Source organism: Lemur catta, chromosome 11, assembly GCF_020740605.2.
Source record: "Lemur catta isolate mLemCat1 chromosome 11, mLemCat1.pri, whole genome shotgun sequence".
NCBI lineage: Eukaryota > Metazoa > Chordata > Mammalia > Primates > Lemuridae > Lemur > Lemur catta.
Window position 1 is genome coordinate 31,169,367 of NC_059138.1, and position 16,275 is coordinate 31,185,641.

General features: G+C 33.6%; 1 protein-coding gene across 2 annotated transcripts in view; it reads right to left on the reverse strand.

Annotated features, from left to right (window-relative positions):
- Positions 1-16,275, reverse strand: part of FOXP2 (forkhead box P2) — a 240,636-nt gene that overhangs the window by 104,150 nt on the left and 120,211 nt on the right. The window contains exon 3 of one of the 2 annotated variants that reach the window (XM_045564482.1): positions 7,986-8,060. The exons of the other annotated variant lie outside the window; for it this stretch is intronic. Coding sequence (XP_045420438.1) covers positions 7,986-8,060 — 75 coding nt within the window. The remainder of the gene's footprint in view (positions 1-7,985; positions 8,061-16,275) is intronic. 2 annotated transcript variants of the gene reach the window in all.

Consider the following 16,275-nt stretch of genomic DNA (forward strand, 5'->3'; position numbering starts at 1 on the left):
AAAGAATGTAAGAAATAAATCAACAGTCTAGAATTTCACAATTCACTTTAAAACATTTCTGAGGGAATTATTGAATTTTTCCTTTTTGAAACCTCAACCTATAAATAAGACCATCTCACAGATCTTATTGGGACCTTTTAAGTGTCCTCAATAAACAACAAGTAGTCAAGTAACATGGATGGTAATTTCCAAAGTGATCATGAAATCTGTTTTTCAAAACTTTTTCATAGGTAAATGTGATTAGCAACATTTGGAAAAACTGAGTGATTTCCTTTCTGACAGATATACAGAATTAAAGTACACAGCCTGACAAAATTAATACATGTGGACCATGAGTTAAGACTAAAGAACTATCAGATCATCAATGGTTCTCCCCAGGTTCAATGAATAATGGAGAGATTACATCAAGTCTTTAACATTGTTTTTTCAACTGTATAATAAAAGAATTGAATTAGATGAAACATAAGGCCCCTTTTAGCTATAATAGTCTATCAGTCCATATAGGATGAAAATGCATGCTAAGTAGATATCCCCTCCTTTTTATTTTGACAATGCAGTGACAGAGCACAATGCTTCTAATACAGCAGAGTCACTACTCAGGTGATGTGTAAAGAGAAAAGAATAGATATGCAAAAAACACATATTATCCAGCTTCAATATGAGAGAGTAGAAGGGATATACTCTCTTATACTTACAACTTACAGGCAACAAGGATTTAGGGAGAACTAGGGATAAAATAACAGTACATCTGTTATTCATATTGATTTTCTAATTTTAATTTTGTATTAATTATGAATCAGAAAAACATTCATTAGGTATATGTATTGAAAGGTATATGATGCTCTAGAAATATTTAATTCATAAACTTTTAAACTTGTTTATCAAATTTCTATGACATCACTTTGACAACACTTTCTCCCTCTACAATTACACAACCATCTGTGACTTTATGAATTATTCTTAATATAACAAGAATTTACCTCTGAGATGTTTGCTTGATGCCTCCCTCTTCTTTATTGCAATCTCTTATGATGAAGTTTCTTACGTATCCTACATTGTCTGTTTTAAACCAGACTAAATATTTTACATATAAAATACTAAATTAAAATTAAGATTATTATAGTATATGTAGTCCAGAATGTGATGTTATCACTAGTATTCTGGATTTGAAGGGTAGATTATTTCTGACAACATTGCAAAATATCTCCCAGTATCTCTCTTAACAGAGAACAGGAGGAAGTCTGGTAGAATGCAAATCGTGACTTCAGGGCAAGGGCTCAGAAGCATGGTTGTGACAGCCTGAGCATTTCAAACTGTTCCTTGATGCTATATATGAAAAATAGTTCCATTCTGAAATTCTTAACTTGGTATAAGACTTTATTGTTTAGCTTATCGATATTGTGAATCTCTTTGCATAAGATTTATTATCATTATGATAAAGAATATGAGTCATTGAAAGTAAACAAGTACAATTTCATCTAAGTTGTATGATGTATTATGTGATTATAGCACAAAAGAACTCTGGTAATAGGAGGCTTTCTGAACTCCACTGGATAAAGATTTAAAGGATAATATACAGTTTTCAGTTTAAGTTTTAATGTGCTGCTTAACCTGACACCCTATGTATTGAAAATTATATGTAAAAATCCAGTTATTTAGAAGTATTTTTAAAGTAAATATATTGCCACATGAACTATGTCAGTAACAATTTTATTCCATAATTCAGGCACAAGTGTAAAGGTTTATACACTAAGCTGACTTGTTTTCTGTGTCTTTTGGTTTATTATGTTAAAATAAACTGATGTGGAAATATACAAGGAACAGAAATACAATTATTACAGAATACACATTTCCTTAAGTGAAGTTTAGAAATATTCAAGAACTACAGAGACAACTTTAAGAAGTTAATACCAAATATATATCATATTTGTAGAGACTATCACTAATAGCTTATTACAAATAACTTTGAAATGTGAAACGAAAAATAGTTTGTCCTAATGGGCACCATAAATTCACATTATTGTCACATACATATTATAGTGTGTATATCAATTTATTTGATGAAAATATACTAACAACAACAAAACCAGATAACCAAATAAATCATCCTTTCATCAGCCCCCAATTTCTGCCATACTAATGCTTTGGTGAATCATCAAGGGGAGTAAATTATTCATAATAAATTTCAAAGAGGAGTATCCATTGAAAAAGCTCTGCTACTGGTCCTTCTTGGAACTAACAACAAGAGATTCATGGCAATCTCAAATATTACAATAAAATAGAAGGTGAGAGGCAATCACTTAGGAGAGGTCTCTAGAACAAACTGAGCTCAGGGAGCTACATCCCAGCTGAGTGAGGTATATAAAGATAATTATTAATATCTTGAATTATACTAGGAAAGAAAAAGATTAATCAAAAAGTTGCATACAAATGTCAGCCAAGACTTTGAAAACAGAAACCTTTATTCTGTTTCAGATGAAGCATCTGGAAGGTTTTAAATAGTAGCCCTATACATTGTCTCTATATCATATCTTTATAGCATTAACAAAATCAGTTATGATGTAAGTGTTTGAAATATTTTATCTTAAGGTTTATTCCTTACTGAAGGACCATAGTACTGATATCACCATAATAGTCAATTAAAACTACTCAAAAATAAACACAGTGAAATAACATCTAATTTGTACTGCTAACATCTAATTTGTAATTGAATAAATTCAAGTTTATACTATACATCTTTGCACTTTAACTTCTGGTTACTCTCTGCCAATATAGTTATAATACAGAAGGGAAGAAAACATTGGAGGGAATCTGACATTGCCACATGTATTTCCTAACTTTGTACATGTGCTCTGTCTGGATACAGACAATTGAGAGGACACTTTTCCTTAGAGTTTTTAGCCATAATTCTTCTTGGCTGCCAGAGGACATCATTTAGGTCCAGGGAGGCAGAGTTCTGTCTCTTCTACTTAGCTATCTTACACTTAACAAACGAGAAAGCATTTGTGTAACACTGATTTTTGTGAGTAAGTCAGTATTCACATTCACCACTTTCCTCTCAGTGGGGAACATTTCCATCTGTCTTGGCCATGACTCAAACTTGTACAATGTCCAATGCCTCTTTTAGTGTTAATACTAAATATTTAATATACATTTAAATATACACCAAACGGAATTGCCTCCTTAGTCCAAGCAAGAGTATATTGATACTGATATAGATACTGACTCAATATCCACTGCATACTTCCTATGTGCTATCATCATGGTAAGTATTTATTAGAGTTATCAAATATTACCACCCTACAGGGTAGGTACTATTATTGTTCTAATTCTACAGATTGAGAGCATGAGACTAAGAAAAGTCAAGTAATTTGCCCAATATTCAAGCCCAAGAGCTAATTCCAGAGCCCAAAGGATGGATTATTTGGTTCTAGGTAGAATTTATGTAAAGCCTAGAGAGAGAGAGAGATGTGGAACAGAAAAAAAAGAGTCTTAAAAATCATCACTATCCTCTTTTTCTTATTTCCTCTAATCCAGAATCCCCATCAAAAAGAAATATTCAGGAGGCAATCATAACAGAGTAAAGACCTGTAGGGGAAAAGATCAAATGTGGTCAATGTAATTTAATTTGAGTGGAATATAAAGCAGCTGGACCCAAGCCAGCCAAATTTCATATTCAGATTATATATCCAAAATTTTTTGTTTATTAAAAGATTCATTTGTCCCAATGCTAAAGGTTTTAAAAATATTGTAACAGCCAAAAGACAAAGACCCTAAGCATTCAGCATAATTGCCTTAGCAGTTAGAGCTCACAGGCAGAATCCTATGTAAAATAGTATTCACTTAGGTGTAAAAAACTGTAGGCAAGACTAACAATAAGATTATTTGCAAATAGGTGTTAATGAGGTCATTCAGACAGATGAAGTGTCAAAAGGGTAGAGTTACAGAGTAGTGAACATGGGTTACTATCTTGTGGTAGGGAATTCAAAGATTGTGAAATTTAGGATCCTGGCAGAATTAGCCATCTGTAAAGCTGTTGGATATATCAGGAAAAAAAGAAAGGTATCTATCCTACTACTAAAGTTTGAAAGACAAGCAAAATAACTGAAGATTTTTTTTTTCAGATTAAGATAGACACCATTTGAAAAAACTGAATGTGAAAAGTGAGCATTGTAAAGTAATCTCTCACAATGCAGCTCTCTTACTTTTATATTTTTGTCTTTAAAGCCAGAAACTAATGTTTTTCCCCATGAAATTCAAAGTTGTAATAAGGGTATTATATTGCTACTCTTAGAATATCAAATATTCAACTATGGAGCCCAAATATTTCTTCTAAATATAACAAGTAGAACTTAAGATTACAATTTTCAGGTAAAGATAATATAAGTGGGTACAATTACTGTGCAGTAATGCAATGAATTGGTAGGGCACAATAAATATAACTTTTTAGTGGGTACATAAAAATATCACTGCTGTTCAACAATGTGATAATAGGGAGGTACAACACTCAGAAGATGGCTAATCTTTGATGGTCATCAATAAACCAAAACACCACACAATATCCCTATGAAATACATTTTTATTGCATGTTTTGTTAGTAACTTAAAATACAATTAATACCTGATAGCGGATAGTACTATGGAGAGTTTTTGATATCTGCTTAATAACACACATGTAATATTATTCCTTTAAGGTAATTTGGGCTTTAACCTACATTTCTTAAGTGTAAGTGGCTTCCTCCCCACCCCCTGCAATTTATAGCACTTTGCTTCAGCCTTAGTAATAAAGGATTTTAATTTTTTTAAATGAAGTGGAGGTGGAGGAAGAGTAAAAATTATTATAATCTTCCAGTTTGGAACACATGCCTGAAATTTTGGCATGTGTGTGTGTGTATGTGTGAAGGTTGACCAACCATATAAATAATGTGTAATAGTAAATTAATCCATTGACAGGCATTACATAGTGTCTCTTAAAAATTTGAGAACTATTACATACAATGATTCACTATTTATTATAAAGTCAGTTACACAGATCATAAGGGAATGTGGCTGGCTTTAGGTACCTATATCTATCCTTTCTATACCTTTCCTCCTTTTTTTTTTAGCCTACCAGTAAACTTATGATGCTCCAGACTTAGTAGACCACCACTTTGGCATATTGGTACCTTAAAAATTTAATGAATACTAGAAAAGAACCATGCTCATCACATAGAAACTGCCAACTATAATAACAGATAAAATGTTTGTTTTAGTTTGTGTCTTGATTTGAAATCATATTATATAGCCATTTTAGCCTGCAGAAAGTTTGTATTTAATGTAATCAATAATGGAAAATAAGTATCTACTTAATAATATTTAAATAATGTTCCCCTTGTTTGTTGTCAGGCCAAGAAACCCCAAGTATAAAGTCACTCAATGACTCATTTGAAGTGTTAAGTTGGTGCATTGCAGATATGGCAAACTGTCATGCTCCTCCTTCCCCACCAGCCATACCAGATCTCACTAACCCATTCTGGTACTCCTTCAGGACGTACAGTGCCTGCACCTCATCCTGAAAGGTGGGATACAGTATCATAAACATAGAAGAGCCTCACATTCTTATTCTGCACAGCATTCAAGGCAATCGTGAAAATTTGGCACACTTCTGGAAAGAACAATATACTGGTGATCACAAACTTGGTCTATAAATTCAGCCTTACCCTTGAGGAATTACATGGCGAATCATTTAATTTCTCCATGTCTCATTTTCACTCTGAAAATATGTCAGTGAAAATATAAAGATCTGATACCATAAATTTCTTTTCTCATCAGTAGAATAGAGAATTGTTTAAATGATAGAAGTAGTTTTAGATAAAGAACAAACACTATTAGTAGTTTAGCCAACTCACTCTTCAGTCTAATGAAAATACTTTTTTCCATCAAGACTCTTGTAGAAAAAAGTGTTAACAATTAGGAACACTGTCCCATTTTTAAAAGTATATTTTTGAATTAATCTTCTCTATTAAATTAAAGTATATAACTTTATTTGAAGTTTACCTTAAATTTTTCTTCCTTTAGACTTAGAATACTTAGAAATTAAAATTATTGTAAACTTTGCATACATTTAATTATATCGCTTCAGTAAAACTTACCACCACTCTTAATTTTTTGCTATTTTTTTGAAATATTATTACACAGAAAGCTCAGGATGGCCAAATACTTTAGGATTAAAATGAATGAGACCCCAAACCAGATAATTTCAGATCATCCTGAAACATGCACATACAAAATTAACATGTTACCAATCCTTTGCATTCATTATTTCCACAGAATAGCACGTTATTGGTGCTTCAATTTCTAAGTTTATTTTTGTATTGTGTCTAACATTTTTAAAAATTTTCATATTTTCCATAAATGTTCCATATTAATTTGACAATTTCTTTTTTCAAACACATGGCCTCGCCCTGTTGCCCAGGCTGGAGTGTGGTGGCATCATTGCAGCTAATTGCAATCTGAAACTCCTGGGGCTCAAGGGATCTTCCTGCTTCAGCCTCCTGATTAGCTGAGACTATTGGTGCATGCCACCATGCCCTGTTAATTTTTCTTTTTTCTTTTTTTGTAGAGATGGAGTCTTGCTATGTTGCTCAGGCTGGTCTCGAACTCCTGGTCTCAAGCGATCCACCCTGCTTGGCCTCGCAAAATGCTAGGATTACAGGCCTGAGCCACCAGGCCTGGCCTGACAGTGTTTGTATTGAAAACATTTTCTTTTCATTTTCTTTCAGTTACTTTTTAACCAAAGTATGGAATTAGATATTTCTTCTTCATTCAGGAAGACACTGATTATTTGTTTATGCCTTGTGCTGTGTTCTATCAATTATAATTAGGAAATGTCTAGAGTAGTAAAAAACATAAATTTTGTGTGAGTCAATTTAGGAATACTCTAGGCATTGAAAGTAAATAAGTACATCAGTTCTTAAGGAAACAAGCAAAACTTCTGTATAGTCATCCCTTGGTATCCATGAGAGATTGGTTCCAGGACCCCTATGGATACCAAAATCCAGGGATGCTCAAGTTCCTTATATAAAGTGGCATAGTATTGCATATCACCTATGCACATCCTCCCATATACTTTAAATCATCTCTAGATTCCTTATAATATGTACTACAATATAAATGCTATATAAATAGTTGTTACACTGTATTGTTTAGGGAATAATGACAAGGAAAAAAAGTCTGCACACGTTCAGTACAGAGGCAACCATCCATTTCTTTTCTGAATATTTTTGATTCATGGTTGGTTGAATCCACGGATGCAGAACTCAAAAATACAAAGGGCAGACTGTATGTGAAAATACATGACTTTACATATTTAGAGATTTCTTAAGAATACAGGTGGAATCCATGCTAAACATAAACATGAAGTTGTACTATTTAAAAATTGTTGAATTGACACTTCAGGATTACTATTCATTTCCAAGGCTAACTGGCATGTGAATTGGGTCACAAAAGCAATTTTCACCAAATATTATAGTCCAAAAAGACAAGTTACACTCTAGTGGCAGAATATGCAAAAAAAAGCCTTGGCATATTTATATGGCAACCTGTAGAACATGGAATAGCAACTTTTCCTTAAAATATATATTGGATCAATCCACAATCTCTATCCATTTATTTTCTGCATATCAGTACTTTCTTATCAAATTATTCCTTAAAGCTCAAGAAAAAGGTGGTGGTGCCACAGCCTTTATATATTTAAGGTAGCCCTTAATACCATCAACTCACAGAAATTGTGAACTGTATATCTGATGAAACATAATTGAAGCAGGAACAAAAGAAGTAACAGAAAACCAGCTAATCACATCTGGATCTTAACAGTAGTCATATCTTGATTATCTGCACCAATGGGAAGGATTGGCTATGGAAAAATCACAGGTAATCTATTTAGTGGGATTGGGTCCATGGCCTTGTCCTTAGTAGCTGAATTTCTAATTGTCCAATGAAACTTACTGCAAATGTGTTGTGAGGATGCCCATCACCAGAAGAGTGGCCACAGACACATAATTTTGTTTCTGGAAGCAATTCCTAGGTTAAACAAAGAGAATCAGGAGTTGGCTTTTTTTTTTTTCCAACCTTAAGGCTTATGTTAATAATGTACACTATCATTTTTAAAAATTATTTTTTTGGGATTATTGTATTGGTAGGTCAACATAGATAAGACTATTCCATCTTCGTCTCACAGTTAATACTAGTATAGATTTTAAAAATAGGAATAATTGGCCAGATATGTAGTTGAATATTTGAATCACAGTAAATTAACCAACAACCAACAAATTCACTAATTTTGTACCATGATCCTGCCTTAGGAACCTCATTTCCCACTTCTTAATTAAATTTATGGCCAATATTCATAAATGTTCCTCTATATTTAAATGGCATTGCAATTTTAATGTATGTTATTTGTCCTTAAAACTTAATTATCTCTATTTAATTTTGAAAAAGCTAACCTCTGACTTGTAATCAATTATAATCAATACAAATAAACATAAATCTTGTCCTTCCATGTAATGTGAGAATAATCTCTTTAAATAAACTGCCTTGGCTATGTATTACATTATCACAATTATTACCATTAAAATATAGCTAAGACTATGGAATCAAGCTTCATAATATCTGTTAAAACCTGTTGAATTGTACCATTTGCATTGAAAACTACTCGATGTATTCAAATGTATAGCCTGCATTTTTATCTATAAAAGCAAAGTGATTATTTATTGATAAATGACATGGAATGTCATTTTTACCTAAGTAGCATTAGAAATTTCAAAGATTTTGTCTGAAGGGCAAAAGGATTATACTGCATTTAAATAGACCATGTGACAACACATCCTTAGACTTCATGTATGATATGAAAGGATGATCCCCATTCATAAGATCCACAAGGGAAATTATAACTATACCAGAAAAGAAGAAAAGCAAGGAGGGATGTGTTAAAGGTGTCAGGGAGTATTTGTAGTGGTTTGATGCATGTAAATATTACATCTTATAAATAATTCTTTTCAAATACATCTATGGAGTTCAGGGGCTCTGTTTAAGAACTGGATTGTATATGCTCTACATGAGTATATGCCATTTTCTTCAAGATAAGAATAACGTTAATTTAAACAAGAAAAATGGCTTCCAAAATGTCCTTTCCTTCTGTTTCTTCTGAAGAAGTATGTCACCTGATGCTGGCAGATGTAGACTGGGAGGAAAATGTTCAAGTTATATTTTACTGTCAGAATCCAACAAACACATTTTCATCTAAATTATTTTGTCAACAGCCTTGTAGTACCCTACTAACCTTATTTGGCACCAGTGAATAATTAGATACACAGGGGTGTGACTCCAATTGAAGGTGTTGGCATTGTAGCACTCTGTGAAAATATTAACTATGAGGTTAACTCCAATTTTCTCTTCTTTAATTAAATGCACATGGTACTAATGAGGTAACCTACTGTTCCTTGATAGCACTAATTAGCTAAGAGGAGAGTACACTCTCACACTGCAATTTAAACCTAAAAATAAGGTTGAAATATGCTAATTGCAGGCAATTTAAAACAGTACAAGTTGAAGAACTAGTCATAATAAGAGAAACTGACTGCTTTACAGCTAGGCAGCTGTAACTTTGGTTAAAATCAAAACAAGCCATACAATTTTTGGACTGCTATTTAACAAGGTCATAAGCATCCTTAAAAAATGAACTGCTACTCCATACCATAACAATGAACCAGACTAACAAAAAGAAAAACCTCAGATAGACACTCATCTACATAAAAAAAAAAAAACCTGAGTGTTACAAGAACTCCAAAGCTGCCACGACACTATTTGTATTTAATACTGAAAATTAAACTCAATAAATAAGCAATGTCACCTTGAACTTTTTCAAGGGCACCCAAATTAAATATTATAATTTGTTTCTTCAGCATTTACCAAACATGTTGGTATGCTGAAGATTTGTTATGCCAGTCAGGTCAGAAGGGAAGATACAGAGAGGAGTAAGTCTCACCCCTGGAGGAATACATGAACAGGCAATTTCAAGACAACGTACAAGTACAGTGATAAAAATCTACAAAAGATACTATATAATAAAAGGGTATAGTTACCATTTAAGGGACGCAGGTGCCAAAATAGCAGAAGGATTTCATTATAAGAACGAGATTTTCCCTAGATTTCTTCTACCATTTTGGAGCTTTAGGATGGAAGTAGACTAAAGCTTCACTGTGAGAGAGAATGTTCCCATTCTTAGCTCAAATGTCTCAAAAACAATTTCAGCAAATCTAAGTATATTCCAAACGTATCTTCTTTAGTTGTTACCACAAACATTTCCCAAATATGATTTAACTGATAAACACGAGGATAACTTTGAAAAAAAGCAAGATTCTAAAGGGCCTTTTAAATAATCAAAAAAGATATGTTTCGATTGGTACAAAGTATATTTTCATTATTTTTTTATTCTCTAAAATCCATGACATGTTATATTTTTTTAATCAGAAACTTTGATTAACCAAAACACTCCTGCCAAATCATCTCTGTTACCATAGAGAGAAATAAAGCACATTAATGGTACTGTCATTAACCTATCCTTAGGGATAAGAGACATAGAATTGTCCCATGCTGAGGGCTCATAGTGGCATTTCCTTGCACCTGTCACTTTGCATACACAATTATAAAATATAACAGTTAAATAATCAAAAGAGTTAAGCAAACAATAAAAATAAAGAGTTAAAAGGCAAAATTTGTGAAACTAGAAGGTCAATTTAATCTTAAATTTACTAAAGAACAATAACTTAGAACAAAAGCAAACCATTTGAAAGGCAAAGGCTTTTAAATAACTCCCAACTAATAATTCCTGGAGTTAAAAGTATGTGAGAATAAACTTTGAACTACCATTATCCTGTCATCGTGTCTTGCCAATAGGCTTAGTTGAAGAAATTGTGCTTTGAAAAATCCACCCAGTTTCTTCTCATGGCTTCCCTAAAGCTTTCTACAACAGACAGAGACAGAATGTTGGCAAGAGATGCTAATAAACCTCTGACCAACCATGCTTTAGCAGACCTATGAAGTCGCAGGTTTGTAAAGGGAGTAGCAAGACAAATGAAATCAGACAGTCACTTAGAAATGGGTCTCCTGGAGGCAACCTGACATATTCTAGCAAATCACAGGGAAACACAATGTGAATGGATGTTTTAAGTGTTTGCATCTGTTTCAAATAAGCACCAAGGAACCTTTTAACAGTGAAAAGGCCAGGACAATGTACTGGAATGGGCTTTCAACATTAACTTCAGAAGGAATCTATTCTTCAGTTAAATGTGGATCATTGTAATTTTCTGTTAAAACAATAAAGAGTACGTCATTTAGTGTTGAAAATAAGAATACTGACTGGCTCTGGAGACAGTCTGCCAGGGCTCGTATCTTGACTCAACACTTACTAGTGATGTGACCTTGAGTAAGATAACTTAGCTTCTCTTGGCCTCTCACTCTAGAAAGTGGGTAATAAGTAAAATTGTCATAGGGTTATTAAATACATTGAATTCTAATTGGAACAGTGCTGGTACCCATATACTTAATATTTATTAGCTATCATTACTAATTCAAAATAGCACTCATTTTTTCAAATAAAAATTATTAAAGTTTTATGTATAAAATACTATAAAGGATGCAAATATTCCCAACACATTATTTCTGTATTGAAAGTTTTCAATTTATCAGTAGACTTCATGATAAAAATCAAAGTTTCTCCCACATGGATAAAGAAATATTTTTTCCCTTTAGATACCTGGCGCAGCAAAGCAAGAAGTTAATGTGAGTGTTTGTTATGTTCAATACTTTCTCTAGCCCATCTCTGAAAAACAGATTAAAAACTGCCTTTCTCTGACAGAGGAAGCAAAGAAAAGAGAACTGATGTCTGGAAAACGTTTTGAGTATTTCACAAGACAGGTAGATCAGAGTAGTTGGTCTATTTTCTGGAATCAGGCAACAAGAAGCAGGGACCATGTGCCCCAGAGGACCAAATCAATATAAGCACATGGCTAAAGAATTTTCATTCTTTGTCCTAAAGAAGTAGTTAGCCTTGCCTTACTTCCTTCTGTGATACAGAAAGACTTTGAAAGTCACACAATATTGAGGAGAACGTGGTGTGGCCATTTGCATGGGAGGGGAATGATGTCCAGGGACGTGAAATTATTTGTAAAAAGTCATGTTTTTATTTATTTATTTATTTATTTTAAGGCCACTATGCATCATGCTTCCTATTGTACAGGTTCTAAACATTATTATGTAAAAGAATCTCTGGAGAAGCTTATTGTGAATGCAGATCCAAGGCTACATTCCTAGAGATTCAGATTGCAAAGATCTGCGATAGGGTCCAGGGATATGCATTTTAACAAGCATCTTGGTGATTGTGATTTAAAGGGTCTATGATCACACTTTAAGAAATGTTGCTCTCTGTTTAGGATATCATCGTGCAGATGATTTTCCATTCTTTTATTCTATTGCTTAGTCAACACCTTTTCAGTACTACTATAAACTATAAACTCTATTTAAACTCTATTAGTTATGAGGATATAAAAATGAATGAAAATTGTCCTCACCCTCAAAGGAGAGTGAATAAAACAGTCTTGTAAACTAGAATACAACAAAGTAAGTACCATGTGTGGGGATTCTTGAATTTTTTTTTTTTTTTTTTTTGGTATTTTGAATCATTTGGCAATCTGGTAAAATCTAGGATAGCTTTCTTAGAAAAAAATCTAGTTGCATAAAATAAAGCACAAAGGATTAGAAAGAAAATCAATTATACTGAGATTTAGTTCTCAAAATATTTTGAAAGTCACATTTGTGAAATATTAATAAAGTGTGGTTCTTTATTTACATATTAAATAATAAGATATAGTTGCAAGTTTAATAACCTCTATAGTTTTGAAGTAGTAATGAACATAAATAATATTTCTAGATATTTTTGCCAACTGTGATGAGATACAAAAATATATGTAATTTCTATTGTTGACAATGTCACAGATACTGCTAATACTATTGTAGTTTGTTGACTCCATTTATAGTAGAATAAAATGTTGAGTTTCAATTAGGTGTGAAAATAATAATACTATTTTTCTTCCATTCAAGTTCATAGGCCTTCTAAGTTCTATCCATGGATCCTAGGTTAAAATCTCCTACATCAGAGAGAAATATATTGTTGATGAAGTAAAACATACAGTTTGATCATATTGAAAAAAAGGTATTTTTCTAGGTGACTCCCTCCAAATGAGCAGGAATTACTTCGAAAAGAAAAGTGAGAAGAAACGGAGAATATAAAGGGTTTAGGATTGTGCCTAAGAAGTGGGATGATTCTAGTATGGTAGGAGTATGGTATGCATGGAGAGAACAGATCAGTGACAGGGCTGCGAAGACTGGGACCATGAAGAGTTCTGCACATCAAAGAGAATTTCTGTTATTTCCTGATGTAAAGGGGATTAGCATATTTTTTTAAAGGCAACGAGTGAATGGCATGAGGGTGTAGGTTCCGACTGGAGCAGGCTGGTAGCGTAAGGTGCCCCAAAGGTCCGTTAGACAGTTTTATGGCACGGACCAAACCAGTGGCAGTGGAATGAGTAAGGATGCTCCATTTGAAGAGAGGCTAACTTCAGAGGATTTGAAGACTACCTGAGTGACTGAGTTAGAGAGTAAAGGATACTGGAAGCCAAATGTGATATCACTAAAAGATAAGAGGATACAAAGAAAATTTATAAGAAACAGAAGATAATTTGCTTCATTTGAAAACAGCAAATTAGAGGTGGACTGCAGGACATCTAGGCAGATGTTTCTAGCAGACCTCTGAGTATACAAGACTTAAGTTCAGGACACAAAGCAAGATATATAGACTTTAGAATCATGACCTTACATGGTGGTAATGCCACAAGGAGTGTATAAGTTCTGGCAGTGAGATCATCCAAAGCAGTAGTCCTCAGCCTGTGCTGTGGATTACCATCACCAGGGGAGCTCTGCATACATACTGATTGTGAAGTCCATCTCTCTGAACTTCTGATTCATAGGGCTGGTGTGGAGCAGAGATTTTTTGCAAATAAACATCCCAGGTGTAACAATAATGTGCAGCCAGAGTTTAACAACACTGACAGAAAAATTGGACCAAAAAAAAAATTATGGACAGAAGATGAGAAAAAAACAACAAAAGACAAAGAAGAAGAATGGTAAGAGAAGTGATGTCAAAAGTTTCAAATGTTTGACAAAGTCTAATAGGATGAGAATTGAATAGAACTCTCTGAGATGGTCAGTGACATTCAATACAACTATTCCAAAAACGTAGAAAGTGCAGAAAACAAACTATAATACATTGAAAAATAAATGGAACTTGAAGTGTAAATGATTCTTTCCAAAACTTTAATGATGAAGAAAAGGAAAGAGTTAAGATAATTGTCTGCTATAAAACTAATGTGGACATATAATTTTGTTTCATGAGTGTTTTTTGTTTTAAAGATGAGAAGGCAAGACTCACAGAAAAATGAGAGAACTTGAAGATACAGGAGTACAAAAGTGCAACTAACCAGGACAAGTTCCTGGAAGTCATGGGCTGGGGTAAGTGTTATGCACAGGAAGAGAAATTGGCCTTGGAGAGAAGATCTTATTGTGATATGAAAGGGCATAATTAGAGATGTCAATATAAATTTATTTTAGGAGTAGAATGAGGGAGGCAGAGAGAATTCTTGCCTGGTGGCCTCTAAATCTTCTATCTGAATTAGGAGGTGAATTCACTGAGAATAAAGAGAACAGGTGTGAGGCAGGAGCATTAAGGTACACTGAAGGCTAGAAACTGGTTTAGGGGAAAAAGTAGTGTAAGGTGTTTAGAGACCAGTGAAATAATTGCTAAACAGTTATAAGGACTAAGCAGAAGTGTGAGAATCAATACTGCCCATAGTGTGATTCTCTGTAGGAATATACTGTAGCATGCATGGGAGTAGGAGTTAGAAAAGCCACAGTTTGAGAAATTGAAGAGCAAATGCTTTATAAGGGTTAGGGAAGATAATACAGAATAGTGAGAAGTGTCTAATGTCATCATTAATTATGGGATACAAAAGAAGTCTACATGGTTGGAGGTGGTGGTGGGGTGTGTGTGGGAATAACAAGAGAGCACAGTGCTTATTATACTCAAAATGGGGATTCCTTAGGTCCACCAATTCAAAGTGATTTTAAAATCACTTTGTGTGGGATTCATCCCAGGGATGGAAGGGGGGATCAACATATGTAAATCAATAAATGTGATTCACCATATAAGCTGGAGCAAAAACAAAGACCATATGATCATCTCAACAGATGCAGAAAAAGCATTTGATAAAATCCAGCACACTTTCATGATAAAAACCCTCAGCAAACTAGGCATAGAAGGAACATATCTCAAAATTATAAAAGCCATATAGGACAAACCCACAATCAATATCATTATTGAATGGGGAAAAGTTGAAATCATTCCCCCTAAGAACTGGAACAAGACAAGGATGCCCGTATCACCACCTCTATTCAACACAGTGCTGGGAGTCCTAACCAGAGAAATTGGGCAAGAAAAGGAAATTAGAGGTATCCAAATGGGGAAAGAGGAGGTCAAACTATTGCTTTTCACTGATGATATGATCTTATATCTATAAAACCCAAAGACTCCATCAAGAGACACCTGGAATTGATATATAAATTCAGCAAAGTCTCAGGTTACAAAATCAATGTACACAAATCAGTAGCATTTCTATTCAGCAATAACAGTCAAGGTGAGAGTCAAATCAAAGACTCAATACCATTCACAGTAGCTACAAAGAAAATAAAATACCTAGGAATATACTTAATCAAGGAGGTGAAAAATCTCTACAAAGAGAATACAAAACCCTGAGGAAAGAAACTGCAGATAACACAAACAAATGAAAAAACATATAATGCTCATGGATTGGTAGAATCAATATTGTTAAAATGTCCATACTACCCAAAGTGTTTTACAGATTCAATGCAATTCCCATCAAAATACCGGAGTCATAGTTCACAGATTTAGAAAAAAATAATTCTATGCTTAGTTGGCAACCAGAAAAGAGCCTGAATAGCCAAAGCAACCTTGAACAAAAGGAACAAATCTGGAGGTATAACTTTACCAGACTTCAAACTATTACTATAAGGCTATAGTAACCAAAACAGCATGGTATTGGCACAAAAATAGAGACATACACCAATGGAACAGAAGAGAGAACACAGACATAAAGCCATACACATA